General features: G+C 42.3%; 1 protein-coding gene and 1 long non-coding RNA gene across 13 annotated transcripts in view; one reads left to right on the forward strand and one right to left on the reverse strand.

Annotated features, from left to right (window-relative positions):
• Positions 1-21,520, reverse strand: part of PITPNM2 (phosphatidylinositol transfer protein membrane associated 2) — a 437,162-nt gene that overhangs the window by 252,549 nt on the left and 163,093 nt on the right. For 10 of the 12 annotated variants that reach the window (XM_068244437.1, XM_068244424.1, XM_068244447.1 and 7 more), the window contains exon 3: positions 2,013-2,195. In XM_068244437.1, coding sequence (XP_068100538.1) covers positions 2,013-2,090 — 78 coding nt within the window. In that variant the 5' untranslated portion in view covers positions 2,091-2,195. Of the gene's footprint in view, positions 1-2,012; positions 2,196-7,590; positions 7,690-10,887; positions 10,962-21,520 lie in introns of those variants that run through there. The other 2 variants (XM_068244420.1, XM_068244422.1) reach the window with 2 other exon arrangements.
• Positions 11,045-20,714, forward strand: LOC137556147 (uncharacterized). The gene is made up of 3 exons (XR_011028813.1): positions 11,045-11,158; positions 12,424-12,535; positions 20,567-20,714. It is a non-coding gene; the product is annotated as an uncharacterized lncRNA (long non-coding RNA).

Consider the following 21,520-nt stretch of genomic DNA (forward strand, 5'->3'; position numbering starts at 1 on the left):
ATGAAACATTAAATACTGATCATGTTGTGACCCGTGATTTGCCACACAGGAGTTGGTGTGGGCTGCCTGCCAAACTAGAAGTTGTGGCTGCTGTTCTGCTCAGTGTACTACACACATCATAGAGATAACAGGCTGCAGTTAAAAGTTTTCAGCGAGTGTCAGTCCAGCCCTCTCTAGAGTGAAACCATGGTTACATAAACTACATTTCTGGCTGCCTTGCAGTTTGTCAGTCCAGCAGATCACTACAGTGCAAAGTACAGTATAGGTGAGATTCAATGTGGTCTGGTGCCCCTCAGTGCACATGGAGAAATCAGGGGCCCATTCATTCGACTGATCTGCACAGTACCATACAATGGATTACACTACCTTGTACTTTGCAACATAAATGCACACAAGTCTGGCAACTACTTTTATGGGGTGGGGAGTCTGATCAAAAATTAATGTGCAATAAAACAACTTCAGTGCTAAAAGGTACTCCAATATTTAATTCCATCACCAACACCCTTCAAAGTGCAGGCTTACTGGCTTCTAAACAGACTCAAATCATAAGGTCTAAGCGTTTGTATGGTAACCACCACGATCACAGCTTTAAGGGTTTGTCTCAAGCTTCCATATATGCCTGCCATCCTCTTTCATACAGCATAGATACTCCCAGCATATGCGTGATAAATTAAATAAGCAGATCTAAGTGTATTCCATTTAAAAGGATCACTTATTTATTAAGCATAAAAACCATATACAAATACTCACTTCCGGGCCCTTGTGACGGGATCCGCAGTAAAACAGCGCGTGTATATAAACATTTCAGTGGAGTGCCGCTCTCCCTTCCACCATCCGTCCGCCCGACCAGGTTTCGCTAACGCGTCATTAGGGGTTTGTGACTTTTAGCGCTGAAGTTGTTTTATTGGATCTGAATGGAGTCTATCTGAGGACTTAACTTGTGGCAAGCTTATGGGACTCCTTTTTCTGTCTTTTGCTCGGATATTATGTTAATGTGAAAAAATTAATGTGGTCATATAATAAGGATATTTTATCTTTATTTATTTTAGTCTCAGCCTGACTGGAGGTATATATTCATGTAGGGGATTAAGCATTGCATTTTTTTTATACTGCAATAAACAAAACAATTATAGCAGCAAAACAACAACTCAGTCATTTCCACTGAAATCTGATCTAGAGCAAATGGCACAACAGTGATTCCTCAATCACTACTCCACAAACACATGGGCTGCCATCAAGGCAAGTATGACTAATTTTAGCCAGATCAAATACACATATAGTGTGTAAAAGTCTAGTGCCTTCAGTAGTTTGTCCCAGCCGTCTATCTCCAACAACCCCCCCCCTCATAAAACCCTCAGGCCCACAAAATTAGTGTGTCAGGTCCTGAGAGCCACTACTTTGTAGAGGGGACACCATACAGGAGTACAAGACCAGCAAGAAAACCAAGACAAATTTCAGAAAGTTCTAGGGAGTGCAGCAAGGCTGTTAATATTAATAGGCCATACATTAGCATGCATTAACATGGCAATGCATTAACATTTGTTGTTACCCCTGTGAAGGAAATTGGAACTGCCTCCCTATTATGCTTTTCTTCCTGGTTCTATTTGACAACTAATCTTGAGTAAGGTACCTATCTGGAAAAGTACTGGCTCTATAACAATAACTTCTAGAGTAAGCACTCCCATCTTTGGCGGCAAAAGTAAGGCAATGATCAAAATGGAACATGCAGAGCGGCTGAGCCAACTATATAGAAATGATTTGCTAAGTATTTTTTTGGATGGGGTAATTAGTAGAGTTACACAAATACAAACATCCAATTAACAGAGTAATAAAAAAAGTGTCTGATATATTTTGTTTAGCTAAACCTAGAGGTTATAACATATGTACCAACATGGTGCAATTATAGTGAAATAAGGAAAGAATCAGTTATATGAAGGTCCGTTATCCTCTGAGTTTACCGGCATTTATCTCTGAAGAAAAAAACCCACATAAAAGAATTACAAAGCTGATACCTGAATCATGTAGAGCTGTGCAATCCGGTACTCCTCCACAGTCATAGGAAGTGGGATGCGATATTCCTTAATCAGCATCTTGAAGTAGAAATCTCTGCACCTCCAAAGATGCCAGAATCAGTCACCCAAGGAACGCCACTTACTGCTTTTTAAATGACTGCTAGAGAAGTCATTTGGGGAAACCTGAAACAACAAGATAGACATATGACAAATTTATTTTCCATCTGACTTGTGGAGGGAACGTATCACCTCTCTTCATGTTTCATTCTAAGGAAACAAGTAAACCGTATGTGACACCATTAACCTTTCCAACACTGGGGGTAAGATTCACAGACTGTCACACACCGGTCACCACTCTGTTGTGTGAATGATGAACAACATGACAAGTCACACTTCTTCTCATAATATTTATTGCTTGGTAAAATCCAGGTCACACATTTAATTGCACAGGGGAGCCAATTACTGATATTGCCAGTACCCTGGGTCATGTACATCCTATGGTGTCACTTCTTCCTGTAGGCAGGGCAAGGGACAAACAGTGCAGCAGCCCAACACACGCACCCTCCCTCCCCCCAACCACATCTTCTCACCTAGAGAGTATATTCTCTTCTCTCGCTTTATTATTTACTTTGTGGTTATATATATATATATATATATATATATATATATATATATATATATATATATATATATATATATATATAAAAAGTACAAGTGTCCCTGCGTCTGTCCCTGTATCAGCGGGCGGGCTGGGCGAGCGGGCGGATTTGTGTGCATGCGGCAGGTGGCGAGAGTGCGGTGGGCGTAGGGTGTGGTGGCAGTGGCGGCGTGAAGAGGTGAAGAGACCTGGAGCCCATACATATATATATATATATATATATATATATATATATATATATATGTATGTATATATTTAGTGTTTTTTTATCCCCCCCCCCCCCCAATTAAGGGGTCAGAGTTCCCCTATAAATACCCATGATATGTTCTATTTTAAAGTATTAGTGAGCCACAGTATATGTTCTAGGCAAAGGTAACTGCCTTTGGACAGGTTTTACTCCTGCCTTCTTTGTTTTATTACCTTGCTTGTTGCTGGGCAAAGACTGCTGAAGCCGTTGCTGAGGCCGAGCTGATTCTGCTGCCCGTTGATTGATGTCAGCTGGTGGTAATGTATAGCTGCCCTATGGGCGATCAGCTGTATACTTGTTTATATAAATGTTTGCAGTTTTCTTAAGTAGCATCTGGTGTCCCGCCCATCCATATTGCTGGGTATTTTTACTGGTGGTAATATTGCTCAAATGAGGTGATGGTCACCAAACTTGTAGATTTTTTTTATTTAGGGCTCATTCACACTTGCCAGTGAGTTGAAATGCATGAACATGCATGAATAAAACAAAAAAAAGTATGAATGTTTGCGAATGGGTTTGTGAGTTGCTGTGCATTTCCATGAGTTTAAAACTCCCGATGAGTTGAAATGCACTGCACAGCAACTCACTGCTGTAGTGTGAATGATAAAATAAAAGTTTATGGACTTTCACGTTACCATGTAAAACGCACACTATGTGCAGTGCGTCAAAACTCACAGCCGCTCATAGTGTGAATGAGCCCTAAAGTGATCTTTATATAGAAGTTGCACTGGTCTACTGACCTGGCAGTTGGATTGCTTAATTTATGAGCTGATGTGTTTTACATTTCATTATGATGATGATGACTGCTTCTCCTCAACGTTTATTTGAAGCCCTATTAAAAGGCTGTGGCCATCTCTGTCTTGTAAACATGTCGGTTAATTTTATAGATAAATACTTGAATTAGAGTAATAAGATTTTTATGTTCTGTCTTGTTAAATGTTTTTCTTCAGGGTTGTATGCTTGCTTTCACTTCAGATATTGAAGCTGTCAAGCCACAGCGCATGACAGGAAACTAGTAACCCGAGAACAAATCAGTTAAGACATCTGTTAAAGCATTCCTGCAAGCTTCACTATGAATGAATGAAAGTTGACTGTATTTATCAAATGACCCAAGATACAAACGGTTGTCTATGGTAACCAGGCTAATTCCAACCTTTTCACCAGTGCAGGCAGTGGCTTTGCAGTTTAAAGCAATGAGATTCTATTGATGAATAGTGAGTAAAGCCCTTTAATCCATGATTTGATCGTCCTGAATCCCCATTAATCCATCTGTCAGTATCAGTCAGTATTAATAGCGGACAACTTCCCATGCATGAGAAAAATATTAGCCATCAAGAGGCACACAGAGGCCTACAGAGGTGTTGTTCATGCTCCTTCCTATTCTTGCCAAGCCACCCTTCCACCCATGTTGCACACCTGCCAGCTATGCACCTCCCACGCACCTATTGATGTAATTGACTGACTCTACATCCACACTAAACCAGACAAGGAGAGAGGTTGGAGTCAACTTTATACTTAAAGTAAACCTGAAGTAAAGAGGAAAATTAGTAGATGGAAAGTTCCAGATATATATTTGACCCTACTCTACTCAAATCCCTGAGCAGCTTCCAAGGACAAGCAAATCCCTACTGCGCATTGGCAGCTCCTCCTTGGAACTCAGGGCCGGTTCAAGTAACAATTGGGCCCTATGGCAAAATTAGCCTGGGCCCCCCCTACAGACAACCCCCAACCAAAAAGTGTCATTAGAGACCCTTTGTTGCAGCCACATTTCCCTCCTGGGCCCTTGAGCTGGCTGCTGACCCTCCCCCAATCACCTCCCAACTTAACAGACTCTGGAGAGTCCCTGGGGAGCAACAGTTAAGATGGGGGAGGGACACCTTGGGGTCCCCTACAGGCTTTGGGGCCCTGGGGCAATTGCCTATTTTTTCCTATGGTAGCTCCGGCCCTGTTGGAACTACTTGGGGACTCGAGCAGTTCTGAAGAACTTTTCGAACGAATAGCTAAACTGGAGGACAGAACTGTAAGGGTCTGTTTCCACTAAACCAAATCTGCAGGCGACTCGGGCAGGGAAACACTGCCTTTCCCTCCAATGCTTTGCCATTGCACTTTGGTTAGATTCTGGACGGCATGCAACAGTTTTCTGCAGAAAGCAGCCAAATCCCTATGGCTGTGCATGGCATTATTGCAAGTGCCGCGTGCGTCCTGCAAGCCGCATGCCGGCTAAATGGAAACCGGCCCTAACAAAATGGAAGAATGGGAAGGCTCTATGATATCCAGAGGCTTCCCTCTACTTACATAAGCATAAAAACTAGATTTCCACTAGAAACAAAATCTGCAACCGAGATCAATGGATAAGATTTTATCTGATTGCAGATTTACTGAAGCTTAGTAGAATGGTTTATGATGGCGGCCAATGCTATGGAGGCAGTAAGGTTATCTGGTGCACAGTCTTACAACCAGACATGAATGCAATGACTTACCACAGTGTCACTTTAAACATGGCAGTTGATAGAGGAGCTGCAAGGTAAGTATAGCTGGCCCATTTTGGTCAGGATTATTTTTCCTTTTACACATCTCAATGGCATTATGTGTACAAAAACACTAATTTTATGTGCATATTAAGTCTAAGTGCTCTCTACGCTGCCACCATTCATGGAACAGAACAAATAGAACTTATATATCCATTGCATTAGATGTGTCATCATAGAACTGCTATGATGATATATCTGGCTTCTGTACAAATCATGCAGATCAGGAAAATTAGTTCAGTTTCTGACCAGGTCAGCACATCTTTGAACAGATCCTACATCTAACATAGGATCAGTAGGCCGCAGTCTGTTGGCTTGTAGTGGTCCGTTCCGTGAAAGAGAGGTAGTGTGAACCGAACCTAACACTTCTTGGCATGTAGTCAGTCAACAGCAAATCATTAGTAGTTTCTTACAACACAATTAATGAAAGATGCAATGATCGGATACACTGAGGCTACAAACGTTATCATCCTATTAAACTTGTGAGCATAGGGGTCTGCCTGATCTGTGCATCATTCATTTGCCTACTATTTGCACATCCAAACACACCAACCGAATCTGTAAGGAGATCTCAGATGATAGAAAGGTAATAAGTCACAGAGACCCTGCAATTTGCAGTGTTTCACAGCAGCCTATAAAAATTCATCAATTCATCAGTACCGGTGGCCAAACACTCATTCAATTTCTCATTCGCTTCCTTGCAGATTCAATTCATTTGCTGGAAATCGATCCCCAAATATGTCAGATAAATAGATTTTTTTATCGATTTTGACTAAAATTTAAAAACAATCGGGGTAAGGCAAGAGCATTGGCAGATCGCTGTCCTATAGCTTTGCAGTGCATCAAGCAGTGAAACTCTGCAGTTTAATCGATTTTCAAAAGATTCCCTGCAGGATTCTATTGGAAATTGATGTGTAGTGTATGGTAGGAATCGATACATTGTGAATCGATTCTTATCAGAAACAAATCAATCGTTTTGGAAAATTGGGTGGAAATCTATAAGTGTATGGCAAGCTTAAGACAGCAGTAAAGATTGGAGGTTTTCTATTTTTGGGAATTTTGTACATTAGAACAGCCTCTCATTATTGTATTGAATAGCATATAAACAATCACAATGCCAGAACTTATCCCACCATATCCCCTTATCTCATAAGTTATTACTCTGTATCTGTATACCTCATGAATCATTTCTCCTTATTGCAGCGGACCTGAACTCAGAACTCCTTCTCTGCGCTAAAAGATAAGCAACAGGATAATAACCTTTAAACTAAACCAGAGCCGTTAAAGCAGCAAGATTTGATACTTCCCCGGGGCTTCCTCCAGCCCCATAAGCACGCCTGAGTCCCTCGCTGTCCTCCCGCAGTCTACCGTTCAGCCGCGATCAGTTCAGCCCCGGTAACTGGCTCAGTCGCGTCAGTGCGGGTTTCCTGCGCATGCACAGAAGACCCAGACTGGACCCGACTGAGCCTGTTACCGGGGCTGATCGCGGCTGAATGGCTGACTGCCGGAGGACAGAGTGGGACTCAGTTGTGCTTATGGGGCTGGAGGAAGCCCCGGGAAAGTATCAAATCTTGCTGCTTTAAACGTCTCTGGTACACTTTAAAGAAAAACATGTACAAAACTCCTGCAATAAATTTGCAGTGTGTCCACTTCCTGCTTTCATGGAAGCAGACAAAGGGTTAACCTTCTATGTTTACAAATTTGTTGTGTCTCAGGAGACTGACGAATTTCTGGGCTAACACGGCTGAGAGATCAAATTACACTTGTGATTACTTAAAGATGGGGGGGATCAGGCTCTTCTCTCTACAAACACACACATTTTTCTCAGTTTTACGTGTCCTGTGCAAGAGTTTAGGTCCACTTTAAGTCTTCACTGATAATTTATCTCACAAATGATTTCTCCATATTTGTTTACTCCATAAACTATTTCTTCTCATAGCGAAGGTGAAAAATAAGTCAGGTGAGATAATTGATGAGATAAGTCCTGTGTTTTTTATGATGTATTATAATCTGGGAGATATCTTGTGTCAGTAACCTGTAGTTTGATGAAAGGCAGAAATTGCTGCCATTTTTACAGCTTTGCTTTTTATGGTATTTCTTATTATTGTGCTATAACCACTTGTACTTTATAATTTTTTTTCTTACCATACACACTATTAATATCCATGCTTTTTTCAGCTCTCTAAGCATAGACAGTTGCTCAAGATTTGGTTGCTATAGAGACTCAATTCCAGTGGCACTAAATATTAAATCACCAAGGAGCAAAGGTCTGGTGTGTCTTGGCTCCCTGTATCCCAACAAGGAAAGCACAGACTGGCAATTAACCCTTCCTCATCTCAAAGTGGCATACTGGCTTGGAAAAAATGATTACTTTAATCTGAGTGCAACTCTCACACATTGCAAAGTTAGTAAAGGGTGATGGGTTTGATACCAACTGAAAGTAGACACACACAACACACTCAATTTGATGTAATCTAATAATTTCACCAATATAAACATAAACCAATCATGTTTTATTACTTTAAAGAGCAGAAAAAAACTGAAGCGCCACAAAATTCCACTGCAATAGCTTTGATCAGATTTTGGCTGAAATTCAATCATCACAGCTTTTCAGTGTGGACCATCCATCAAACAACCCAATGTCCCCACCCCCTTAGTGTATTTTCTACACGGGGTACTGATGGCAATTTAAGGGGTTCATTCCTAGATTTCCATTACCCAGAACACAATGGTTTACACTTGTTAAACAGAGCATCACCTGAGACTGTTGTACCATGTTAGCCGTCAGTAAAAGCAGGAAGTTTTGAGTCAGGATGATACCATTTATTGGCTAACTGGGACTATAATAGAAATGGGAAGCCGATAAAGAGATGGATAAAAAAGTAAATTAAAAAATATGAATAGAATCACTGTTAGCAGTAACATCAGAATGTAATCTATTTTGTCTGGTATTACAAATCTCAAATATCTAGTCTAAAGTTTGCAAGAATTTTTCTCGTTTGATTTATTTAAAAATGGACATCATTTCCAGTCATTGTTACCAGTAAACAACATATGCACAGTGACACAAGAAGATTCCACTTCCTAATATATTAACATGGGACATTGTAACATCTCACAGTTATTTCATATAGTGAGCATAGCCCTGTGTGTCAAAAATAAATAACTAAGGAAAATAAACGGACATAAAACCAACACATCTCGTTGCTTGGCTGCGGTGACAGATGGAAGATTGCCCGCTTGTCATGGCCAGATGCTGTGCAGACAGCAATCATGGACAGCTGGAGGTGGCAGGGGTACAGCTCTCTACCGTACACAGTAAAATCTATCCAGACATGGAATGAGATGGTGATTATAAAAGTCTTTCTTACCTGAAAGTATGTACAGCAACTGAGCGCTGGTCAATTCATTACTGGATGAGAATCACTATAATCTAGTGACATTAAAGTGTACCTGTCTCGGGTTAAAAATCACATGCTTGCCTAAGATGGAAGCCTCTGGATCCTGTACAGTATTCCTACGGTGTCCTCTGGATTGACAAGGGCTTGTTGGAAATCTGAAAGGGGCCGTGCTTTTCTTCAAGCACAAGTGCACCTGTACTGCGTCTGCACAAGTACGGCTGCGCCTGTGCAGTAAGCTGGAGCCCCTTATGCATGCCCAAACGCTTGTGCCAGAAGAGGAGCATGGCCCCGATGTTCCAGAGGGTCCCCCAAGGACAGCATGGGAACCTCTGGAGAATCCAGAGTCTATTCTTAGGTAAGTATGTGATTTTAAAGCAGCTCTAAAATGTACACCCTAACTCTGTAAAGTCCATAATGCTTTAAAGCCTGTCAATGGCTTTATATATACGCTCACTGTCCACTTTATTAGGAACACTTGCTCAATTGCTTGTTAACTCAAATAGCTTAATCAGCCAATTACATGGCAGAAAGTCAATGCATTTAGGCATTCACATGCAGTGCAGACACATTGCTAAAGTTAAGACACAGCATCAGAATGGGAAAGGAAAGGGGATTTAAGTGACTTTAACGTGTCTACAACCGTGTCACGCCGATGGGTGCGATTGCGGCGGCAGCCCCAGGACCACTAAACACTAATTGGCGTCAAGTCCTGGGGCAGGGTTTTGCAGGAGATTGTGCGCGTTGATGTGCGGGCATCTCCGCTTGAATGACGGAGCACGTCATCAGTCTCCCAGCGGCGATCACCGCTAGGAGACTGTTAGATGGCAAAACCACCATCTATTTAGATAGTACAGCGATGCGATCTATGGCAGCGCTGTACTGGGGACAGCCGTGTGACACGGCTGTCCCCTCTGGAGGCAGGGAAGCGATCCGCTGTCATAGACTGAAGAGAATGACAGCCGATCGCGCTGATTGGCTGGCGGGAAGGGGGGGGGGTTAAAAAATAATAAAAGAATTGGCAAAATTTATTGCAAACATTAACACAAATATTTGTAAAAAAAATTAAAAAATAAACATTGGGGGAGCGATCACAGCCCACCAACCGAAAGCTCTGTTGGTGGGCAGTAAAGGGGGGGGTGTATGTTATGAAATCACTTGTGTGCTGAGTTGTGCAGCCCTGCAGCGAGGCCTTAAAGCTGCAGTGGCCTAATTAGTAAAAAATGGCCTGGTCACTAGGGGGTTTAAGCCTGTGGTCCTTAAGTGGTTAAATGCTGTATTGTTGGTGCCAGGAGGGTTGGTATGAGTATTTCACACAGAGACATCTCTAGGTTTTTCAGAGAATGTTTGTGTCAGAGGTGTCAGGAGAATGAGCAGAGTGAAAAGCGGCAATAGCTCAAATAGCTCATTACAACCTAAGTATTCAGAATATCATCTCTGAATACATAACACATCGAGCCTTGAAGCAGGTGGACTACAGCAGCAGAAGACCACAGCGGGTGCCCCTCCAGTCAGCTAAGAATAGGAACCTGAGACTTGAATTTGCAAAGGCTCACCAAAACTGTGCAATACAAGATTGTAAAATGTCATCTGGTCTGATTGTAAAATGTCATCTGGTTTTATGTTGGCATAAACAACATAAAACCATGGATCTATTCTGCTCTGGCAGCTCTACATCAACATTTCAGGCTGGTGGTGTTATGATGCGGGGGATATCTTCTTGCTACACTTTGAGCCCCTTGGTACCAATTGAGCATTGTTTAAATGCCACAGCCTACCTGACCATGTCCACCCATCTATGATCACAGAACACCCATCTTTGGATGATTACTTCCAGCACGATAATGCCTCTTACAGCAGGGATGCTAATAGAGACAAGGGTGCAACTCTTCACTTGAGGGTGTACGCAGTAAATTACGTTAAAGGGGCACTATGGCGAAACATTTTAAAATTTAAAATATGTGCAAACAGACAAATAAGAAGTACATTTTTTCAAAGTAAAATGAGTCATAAATTACTTTTCTCCTATGTTGTTGTCACTTACAGTAGGTAGTAGAAATCTGGGGATTCTCAGGGATTTATTTATTTTTAAAAGCACTTAGTGAATGGCAGTTGCTCTGTCCAACTGCCAAAAAACTGTGTAACGAGCAGGGAAGCTGGCCAGCATCATTGTTTATATCCTTTTTTCGGTAATATCTTTATATAGCATAAAAGCCTTGCTGAGAATCCCCTATGAAGAGATGCACTAGTCCAAAACCTGTCACTTCTGCCACATTTCTACTACCTACTGTAAGAAACAGCAACATAGGAGAAAAGTAATTTATGACTCATTTTACTCTGGAAAAAAACGTACTTCTTATTGTTTATGTTTGCATTTATTCTAAATTTTAAACTATTTCGCCATAGTGCCCCTTTAAGCAGAATAGAGTGTATAACGTCTTATAGCACGATGAGTAGAGCAGAAAGCAATACACAGTGCAGCATGGTGGCGTCGTGGTTCACACTCTCACCTTGCAGCTCTGGGTCCCCGGTTCGAATCCCAGCCAAGGCCCTCCCTGCAGAGAGTTTGTATGTTCTCCCTGTGTCTGTGTGGGTTTCCACTTGGCACTCTTGTTTCCTCCCACATCCCAAAAGCATACAGATAATTTACTTGATTTCCTTCTAAATTGGCCCTAGACTACAGTACATACACTATACAATATAGAAATATGACTATGGTATTAATTAGACATTGAGGGACAGTTAAGTGACAAGACAATATATAATCTGCACAGTGCTGCAAAAGATGTCGGCGCTCTATAAATACTAAATAATAATAAATTACATGCAATTCACTAACGCTCTACTCCTCGTGTGAAAAACTTTACGCACATCATTCTGCTTAATGCAGATTACTGCAGTCAACCTTTAGGAGCGAATAGCTGCAGCCAATAGTTTCCTGCAATAATGCTAAGGTTATGAGCTGTGTGCAAACAAGTAATGGCAGTTTCAGGATACAATGGGCTCTATTCACAAAACTTCGCATAAATGACTCATTTATCCCCTAATTGATAAAAATAACCTTTCAGCACATTTATAAGCAAAATAATCACTCAAAGTAAGTTTATCCTGATTAACTTCATTTCAACATTACTTTTCTTACCTTAACTATATTATATTTTTGCTCTTTGAGGGCTTAAAAATGTAACATAGATAAGGTGAAAACAGAGGAAAACAGGTAAAAAAGCTTTGTGAATCATGCCCAATGCATATTTGTTGTTACATAAATGATCATAGGGAAGCAGGCAGAATTTTTGCTAGGACATATAACCTCACAGAAGCCATTCACTAATGCAACACAGTTTCTTGGAAAAATAATATTTCTTAGTATGAAATGCGGCATAAATCGATTTATAAATAACTTGGAATGCAGGAGTGGGTTGAAGGTTCAGATTTTCAAGTGGAGATCATAATAAGATCCATCACTGCACTACAAGCAACATCACTCTTTCTTCTTCCCTTATTGTTCATAAGCTGGCAGTCGTGTACAGCTTATGATCAACAACATATCATTTACAAATCCTTTAATCTATTGTTCCAGACCAGGAGTTCTACAAAACAAGGAACGTACTGTAAGAGTCATTCAACACGTTTTTCTGCCCTCTGTCTGCAGGAAGGACATTCTGCACAATACAGTCTGACACGTTTTCCAGGTAATCATAAGAAGAGTACATGCTGTTGTATAAGCTGGCTTCTGGAGCAGACAGGTGTACAAGCTTCTTAGATTTTTATAACCCAAAACATTCGCGTGTGATTTTTTCAGGTGAAAATACGCGAGTTCAGGTGTCCTCTGAGGTTAGTGGTGCTTTCATTAGTGATCCATCATGCTTGATCGCAAATAAGTGATGCTTGTAGTTCTCCTATCCCTGTCCTCTGCAGCAGGGGCCTCAACCTCAACAGAGCAGAACAGGCAGCTTAGCAGAGAGCAGAGCAAGGTGCCACTATAGCAATTGTTCCTAAACTGTCATCTTAAAGGGTCCTGAACCAAGTAAAATTATTTAAAATAAACGATGTACCTGAAAATGAATGTTACATACTTACCTCACCATCAGTTCCTCTCAGAAGCTCACCATTTTCTTCTTGCAACCATTCCTTCCATTTCTGACAAGATTTTGTCAGAACTGAAATATATCGTTGCTGTCAGTTATCTATCAGTTGCTGTCAGTTATAACTAAAAGGACAACTGATGAGCAAGGTAGTGTCCATGTTTCCCTATGGCTCACGATATTACAGTTTAACAGGACCAGGAAGTTGTTTATTTTGACTTTTAATTTACAGTTCAGGTTTGCTTTAATGAATAATTAAAGTACAGCGATCATTTCCTGGTGCTCCTTACTTATCCATACATTAATAATTATGGAAAGCTACATCATCTCAGATGCAGTATTGGACTACCTTCTCTAAATACAGGTGTAAATACAATTGCAATGCAGACAAGGAACACATGTAATATTAAACCAAACTTACAGGCAAACAGCAAAATGCAGTATAAACACATGTATAAACGTATATTGTCATGCCAACACATACGCATGGTACTATTCCATTAGCCGGACGCAACCACCAGGGGGCGTTAATTACTATTCCCCCTCCAGGCCGCCATGGATAGTAGGGAAAGATGTAACTCTGGTGGAGTTTTATCGCCACCTAGTGGATGCGCCTGGCTAATGGAAAAGAACCAAACGCACTTGCTTCAATCCCATCCTGGCCAAAGCTGTAGAATCAATAAAAGGCACAAGTCAGAGAGGGTGACACACCCAGTCAGGGGATGGAATATTCAAAACAGGTAAAGAGCTGGCACATAAGTAATATCTTTATAAGTTCCATGTAAAAGCATAGGGCCAACGTTTCGGAACTGCATAGGGCTCCTTTATCAAGGCAAGATCAGCTCACAGGCAAAATCTGTCTGCAGAGGTATAAAACGCCTATATAAGAAAGAGCCGTGAGTTGGGCTTATCCCCCATACAGGGCTCTTAACAGAACCTTGGTGGGTTTTATTAATACAGCATACAAGGCTTATACTTATTGTGAGATGAGGCACCTATCAATATCGTTTCCTCAAATACTGTATGTGTATGACAGGGTGCCTTTGTGTCATTTGACACACCTTTTTAAATGTTTTTGTATTGTTTGATCTGTGGTTCAATAAAATTAAATAATGATTGCTTACAACCTTGGTAGCGCAGCTTATGTTTTACTCAAATAGGAGTTTTTACACGGCTGCAGAGAGATTTTGCCTGTGAGCAAATCTTGCATTGATATAGGGGCCCTACGGGACTCTGAAACATTGGCCCTATGCTTTTACATGGAACCATTAAAGATATTACTTTGGATGTTCCAGCTCTTTACCTGTTTTGAACATTGTTTAGAGGGTGTCATCCCTCTTTTCTAGCTGGAGCACTCCCTCCACGGGTTAGATCCTTTAGTGTGTGCAAGTCAAATTACAATTCTGTTTTTTAGAGGATGGAATATGGTGCTTGTTTGACTGCTTTCCGCTCTCCCATTGGACTCTGAAAAGACAATTCCTTTTTCCAACCAGAATACCCATCTCAGCATATTAAACTTATCAAGCTAATAAAAAGCAGAATTCTGACTGCATACGTTACTGCACAAAAGTATTGTTACATTTACGTAATACTTTTGGTTATGAAATCATTCCAGTTTGAATTTAAACTACATTAAAGCAGGATTGTCACCATAAAAATCAAATTTCAACAGCAACTGGTCTGAGTGTATTAAGTGGTAAAGATGCTAATCCTGCATTCAAAACTTTTTCTGCTGTTATGGTTTGGAGTTATCACATACATTAGGAGCACTGGCCCTTTAACCACTTGAGGACCGCCCCCAGCCGATGGGCGGCGGCAAAGTCCGGGCCCAAACGACCGCAATACGCCCATCGGCGGGGGCGGCTGCGGGAGTGGCTATGCGGCGATCGCGTCATTCGTGACGCGATCAGCCGCCGGGGACTCGCTCCGCCCACCGCTCGTAGTAACCCGCCGGCCGTTCGGAAGCGCCGGCGGGTTACTAGCACCCGGATCGCCGCTGCACGTATGTATAATAGGCTTTGTAATGTATACAAAGCCTATTATACTGGCTGCCTCCTGCCCTGGTGGTCCCAGTGTCCGAGGGACCACCAGGGCAGGCTGCAGCCACCCTAGTCTGCACCCAAGCACACTGATTTCCCCCCCCCCTGCCCCCTGATCGCCCACAGCACCCCTCAGACCCCCCCCTGCCCACCCCCCAGACCACTGTTTGCACCCAGTCACCCTCCTAATCACCCATCAATCACTCCCTGTCACTATCTGTCAACGCTATTTTTTTTTATCCCCCCCCCTGCCCACTGCCCCCTCCTGATCACCCCCCCACCCCTCAGATTCTCCCCAGACCCCCCCCCAGACCGCCCCCCCGTGTACTGTATGCATCTATCCCCCCTGCTCACCTGTCAATCACCTGTCAATCACCCGTCAATCACCCCCTGTCACTGCTACCCATCAATCAGCCCCTAACCTGCCCCTTGCGGGCAATCTGATCACCCACCCACACCAATAGATCGCCCGCAGATCCGACATCAGATCACCTCCCAAGCGCAGTGTTTACATCTCTTCTCTCCTCTAAACACCCACTAATTACCCATCAATCACCCCCTATCACCACCTGTCACTGTTACCCATCAGATTAGACCCTAATCTACCCCTTGCGGGCACCCAATCACCCGCCCACACGCTCAGATTGCCCTCAGACCCCCCCCCCCCTTATCAATTCGCCAATGCAATATTTACATCTGTTATTCCCTGTAATAACCCACTGATCACCTGTCAATCACCTATCAATCACCCCCTGTCACTGCCACCCATCAATCACCCCCTGTCACTGCCACCAATCAATCAGCCCCTAACCTGCCCCTTGCGGGCAATCTGATCACCCACCCACACCAATAGATCGCCCGCAGATCCGACATCAGATCACCTCCCAAGTGCAGTGTATACATCTCTTCTCTCCTCTAAACACCCACTAATTACCCATCAATCACCCCCTATCACCACCTGTCACTGTTACCCATCAGATTAGACCCTAATCTGCCCCTTGCGGGCACCCAATCACCCGCCCACACGCTCAGATTGCCCTCAGACCCCCCCTTATCAATTCGCCAGGGCAATATTTACATCTGTTATTCCCTGTAATAACCCACTGATCACCTGTCAATCACCTATCAATCACCCCCTGTCACTGCCACCCATCAATCACCCCCTGTCACTGCCACCCATCAATCAGCCCCTAACCTGCCCCTTGCGGGCAATCTGATCACCCACCCACATCAATAGATCTCCCGCAGATCCGACATCAGATCACCTCCCAAGTGCAGTGTTTACATCTCTTCTCTCCTCTAAACACCCACTAATTACCCATCAATCACCCCCTATCACCACCTGTCACGGTTACCCATCAGATTAGACCCTAATCTGCCCCTTGCGGGCACCCAATCACCCGCCCACACCTCAGAACATCCTCAGACCCCAACCCTGATCATCTCGCAAGTGCATTGCTTGCATCTATTTCCCCCCTCTAATCACACCTTGAGACACCCATCAATCACCTCCTGTCACCCCCTAGCACACCTACCCATCAGATCAGGCCCTAATTTGCCCTGTGTGGGCTCCTGATCACTCGGCCAAACCCTCAGATCCCCCTCAGACCCCCTTCCGATCACCTCCCCAGTGCATTGATTGCATCTATTTTCCCCTCTAACCGCCCCCTGAGACACCCATCAATCACCTCCTGTCACCCCCCTAGCACTCCTATCCATCAGATCAGGCCCAAAACATCCTGTCATCTAAGAGGCCACCCTGCTTATGACCGGTTCCACAAAATTTGCCCCCTCATAGACCACCTGTCATCAAAATTTGCAGATGCTTATACCCCTGAACAGTCATTTTGAGAAATTTGGTTTCCAGACTACTCACAGTTTTGGGCCCGTAAAATGCCAGGGCAGTATAGGAACCCCACAAGTGACCCCATTTTAGAAAGAAGACACCCCAAGGTATTCTGTTAGGTGTATGATGAGTTCATAGAAGATTTTATTTTTTGTCAAAAGTTAGCGGAAATTGGATTTTTATTGTTTTTTTCACAAAGTGTCATTTTTCACTAACTCGTGACAAAAAATAAAATCTTCTATGAACTCACCATACCCCTAACGGAATACCTTGGGGTGTCTTCTTTCTAAAATGGGGTCACTTGTGGGGTTCCTATACTGCCCTGGCATTTTAGGGGCCCTAAACCGTGAGGAGTAGTCTAGAAAACAAATGCCTCAAAATGACCTGTGAATAGGACGTTGGGCCCCTTAGCGCACCTAGGCTGCAAAAAAGTGTCACACATGTGGTATCGCCATACTCAGGAGAAGTAGTATAATGTGTTTTGTGGTGTATTTTTACACATACCCATGCTGGGTGGGAGAAATCTCTCTGTAAATGGACAATTGTGTGTAAAAAAAATCAAAAATGTGTCATTTACAGAGATATTTCTCCCACCCAGCATGGTTATATGTAAAAATACACCACAAAACACATTATACTACTTCTTCTGAGTACGGCGATACCACATGTGTGACACTTTTTTGCAGCCTAACTGTGCTAAGGGGCCCAAAGTCCAATGAGTACCTTTAGGATTTCACAGGTCATTTTGAGACATTTGGGTTCAAGACTACTCCTCACGGTTTAGGGCCCCTAAAATGCCAGGGCAGTATAGGAACCCCACAAGTGACCCCATTTTAGAAAGAAGACACCCCAAGGTATTCTGTTAGGTGTATGATGAGTTCATAGAAGATTTTATTTTTTGTCACAAGTTAGCGGAAATTGATATGTATTGTTTTTTTTTTTTCACAAAGTGTCATTTTCCGCTAACTTGTGACAAAAAAAAAATCTTCTATGAACTCACCATACTCCTAACAGAATACCTTGGGGTGTCTTCTTTCTAAAATGGGGTCACTTGTGGGGTTCCTATACTGCCCTGGCATTTTAGGGGCCCTAAACCGTGAGCAGTAGTCTAGAATCCAAATGCCTCAAAATGACCTGTGAATAGGACGTTAGGCCCCTTAGCGCACCTAGGTTGCAAAAAAGTGTCACACATGTGGTATCGCCGTACTCAGAAGAAGTAGTATATTGTGTTTTGGGGTGTATTTTTACACATACCCATGCTGGGTGGGAGAAATCTCTCTGTAAATGGACAATTTTGTGTAAAAAAAAATCAAACAATTGTCATTTACAGAGATATTTCTCCCACCCAGCATGGGTATGTGTAAAAATACACCCCAAAAAACATTATACTACTTCTCCTGAGTACGGCGGTACCACATGTGTGGCACTTTTTTGCACCCTAAGTGCGCTAAGAGGCCCAAAGTCCAATGAGTACCTATAGGATTTCACAGGGCATTTTGCGACATTTGGTTTCAAGACTACTCCTCACGGTTTAGGGCCCCTAAAATGCCAGGGCAGTATAGGAACCCCACAAATGACCCCATTTTAGAAAGAAGACACCCCAAGGTATTCCGTTAAGAGTATGGTGAGTTCATAGAAGATTTTATTTTTTGTCACAAGTTAGCGGAAAATGACACTTTGTGAAAAAAAACAATTAAAATCAATTTCCGCTAACTTGTGACAAAAAAAAAAAATCTTCTATGAACTCACCATCCTCCTAACGGAATACCTTGGGGTATTCTTTCTAAAATGGGGTAATTTGTGGGGTTCCTATACTGTCCTGGCATTTTAGGGGCCCTAAACCGTGAGGAGTAGTCTTGAAACGAAATTTCTCAAAATGACCTGTGAAATCCTAAAGGTACTCATTGAACTTTGGGCCCCTTAGCGCAGTTAGGGTGCAAAAAAGTGCCACACATGTGGTATCGCCGTACTCAGGAGAAGTAGTATAATGTGTTTTGGGGTGTATTTTTCCACATACCCATGCTGAGTGGGAGAAATATCTCTATAAATAGACAATTGTGTGTAAAAAAAATAAAACAATTGTCATTTACGGAGATATTTCTCCCACCCAGCATGGGTATGTGTAAAAATACACCCCAAAACACATTATACTACTTCTCCTGAGTACGGAAATACCACATGTGTGGCACTTTTTTGCAGCCTAACTGCGCTAAGGGGCCAAAAGTCCAATGAGCATCTTTAGGCTTTACAGGGGTGCTTACAATTAGGCACCCCCCAAAATGCCAGGACAGTGAACACACCCCACAAATGACCCCATTTTGGAAAGTAGACACTTCAAGGTATTCAGAGAGGAGCATAGTGAGTCCGTGGCAGATTTCATTTTTTTTTGTCGCAAGTTAGAAGAAATGGAAACTTTTTTTTTTTCTTTTTTTTGTCAGAAAGTGTCATTTTCCGCTAACTTGTGACAAAAAATAAAATCTTCTATGAACTCACCATGCCTCTCACTGAATACTTTGGGATGTCTTCTTTCCAAAATGGGGTCATTTGGGGGGTATTTGTACTATCCTGGAATTTTAGCCCCTCATGAAACCTGACAGGTGCGCAGAAAAGTCAGAGATGCTTGAAAATGGGAAAATTCACTTTTGGCACCATAGTTTGTAAACGCTATAACTTTTACCCAATCCAATAAATATACACTGAATGTTTTTTTTTTATCAAAGACATGTAGCAGAATAACTTTCGCGCTCAAATGTATAGGAAATTTTACTTTATTTGAAAAATGTCAGCACAGCAAGTTAAAAAAGTCATTTTTTTGCCAAAATTCATGTCTTTTTTGATGAATATAATAAAAACTAAAACTCGCAGCAGCAATCAAATAGCAGCAAAAGAAAGCTGTATTAGTGACAAGAAAAGGAGGTAAAATTCCTTTAGGTGGTAGGTTGTATGACCGAGCAATAAACTGTGAAAGCTGCAGTGGTCTGAATGGAGAAAAAGGCTCTGGTCCTTAAGGGGCGAAAAGACTGTGGTCCTCAAGTGGTTAATTGCCATGCCATCAACTGGTAAAACAGTTGCATGCTGGGGGGTCTTTTTATCTATACTGCATTCCTCCACTTCACTTTATTTCCCCCTCCTTCTAATGACATAAGACAGTGCACTTCCTAGTATAGACGCAAGTTCACAAACTCCAAGGAAGAGGTGCCCCAGGTATACCATATCCTGGGATTGGCCAGTGCCAAGCCTCGGCCAGATTGCTCACTCGGTCCCAGATGGCGGCAAAATTCAAAAAGAGGCGGCACACCACCGGCTGCAAAGATGCTTGTATTTGAGAACAGAAGCACTACATGCTATGAACACGCAGGTCCTTCATCAGGCGCCTGATGAAGGACCTACGTGTCCATAACATGTAGTGCTTCTGTTCTCAAATACAAGCCTCTTTGCAGCCAGTGGTGTGCCGCCTCTTTTTGAATTTTGGCACTTCCAAGTTTAGACCTCAGTAGGAGTGTCTGAAGACCCCGGAGGAGGAGGGCGGGTAAAGAATGCACAATTAGCAAGAGGAAAAAATGAGGATTGAGGGAGTAAATCATGTCAGGATTAGCTTTATTCAAAGGTAACCAAGATGGAAACTGTCTAGAATAGGATTTTCTGCTGTTCTTTTATAAAATTCTCAGGAATCATAACGTGGACAGTGCAATACACGTGTTATGTAAGTAGAACTAGTATTTATCTACTTATATATGTGTTTTTTATTTCTAGGTTAGCATCGGTGTCACTGGTTCTTTAACAAGTATTCCCGGACTATTTCAGAAGCAGCCTATTGCATTCTCTTTGTTAAAATAAGAGCTAGAAAGTAGAAATAAACAACCAGCCATCAGAAATTAGTCAGCAAGGAACCTGTTCACAAAAATGCATTTGGAAAACATTTGCAGAGCAGTGGGAAGGTCTATCTATAGACGTCTATCAAAGTATTAAAAATGCTTCAACTGTCTCAAAACGCTTGCCAGACCTATGTAAGCATTTTTAAAGTCCTAAATAGTGTCTGTACTCTGAAGCAGTGATACGGTTCAGGGTCACCATGAGCTGTCTGTGTATTCTGTAGTACTGTAGTACTATCCAATAGAGCCATAGCAATCCATGCCATGCACTGATGAGGAGCAAACCTCTGAAACAGCTGTCTGCATGTGTGGTTGATGTAGCTCTGTAAAATGTATAAGCTATATGCTCGCTACACACCAGCCGTTCTGGAAGGGTGCCTGGCTTCAGGGGCATAAAACTGAAAGGGGGTATTGGCTGCTAATTGCAATGATATTCAATTCTGGGATAAAGTTCCTCTTAGAAGTGACCCTGTAGTCAATTCCTTTAAATAAAATATTAATTGCCTGGATATCCTGCTGATCCTCCCCTCTAATTATTTCAGGACAGTATGCAGATCAGGTGCTCTAATTAGAGTTTGTCTATAGTAAACACATGCTTGATTCAGGTGTGCAATTTAGACTCTACTGAAGACACAATGATTAGCAGGACAGAAAGGCAATATGACGGCCTCCGTATCCGTTTGACTATGCTGTTGCTTTAACTGTGTAAAAGTGTACCTGGGAGAGCTAAAGCTATTTGACTTCATTTTATTTTTCATATATGTACTTTACAGGCTATTACTTGATACAAATATATCAGTTTATTTATTGCATTATTTTTGTAAGCATAAAACTA

The sequence above is a fragment of the Hyperolius riggenbachi genome, chromosome 1 (genome assembly GCF_040937935.1).
Source record: "Hyperolius riggenbachi isolate aHypRig1 chromosome 1, aHypRig1.pri, whole genome shotgun sequence".
Taxonomy (NCBI): domain Eukaryota; kingdom Metazoa; phylum Chordata; class Amphibia; order Anura; family Hyperoliidae; genus Hyperolius; species Hyperolius riggenbachi.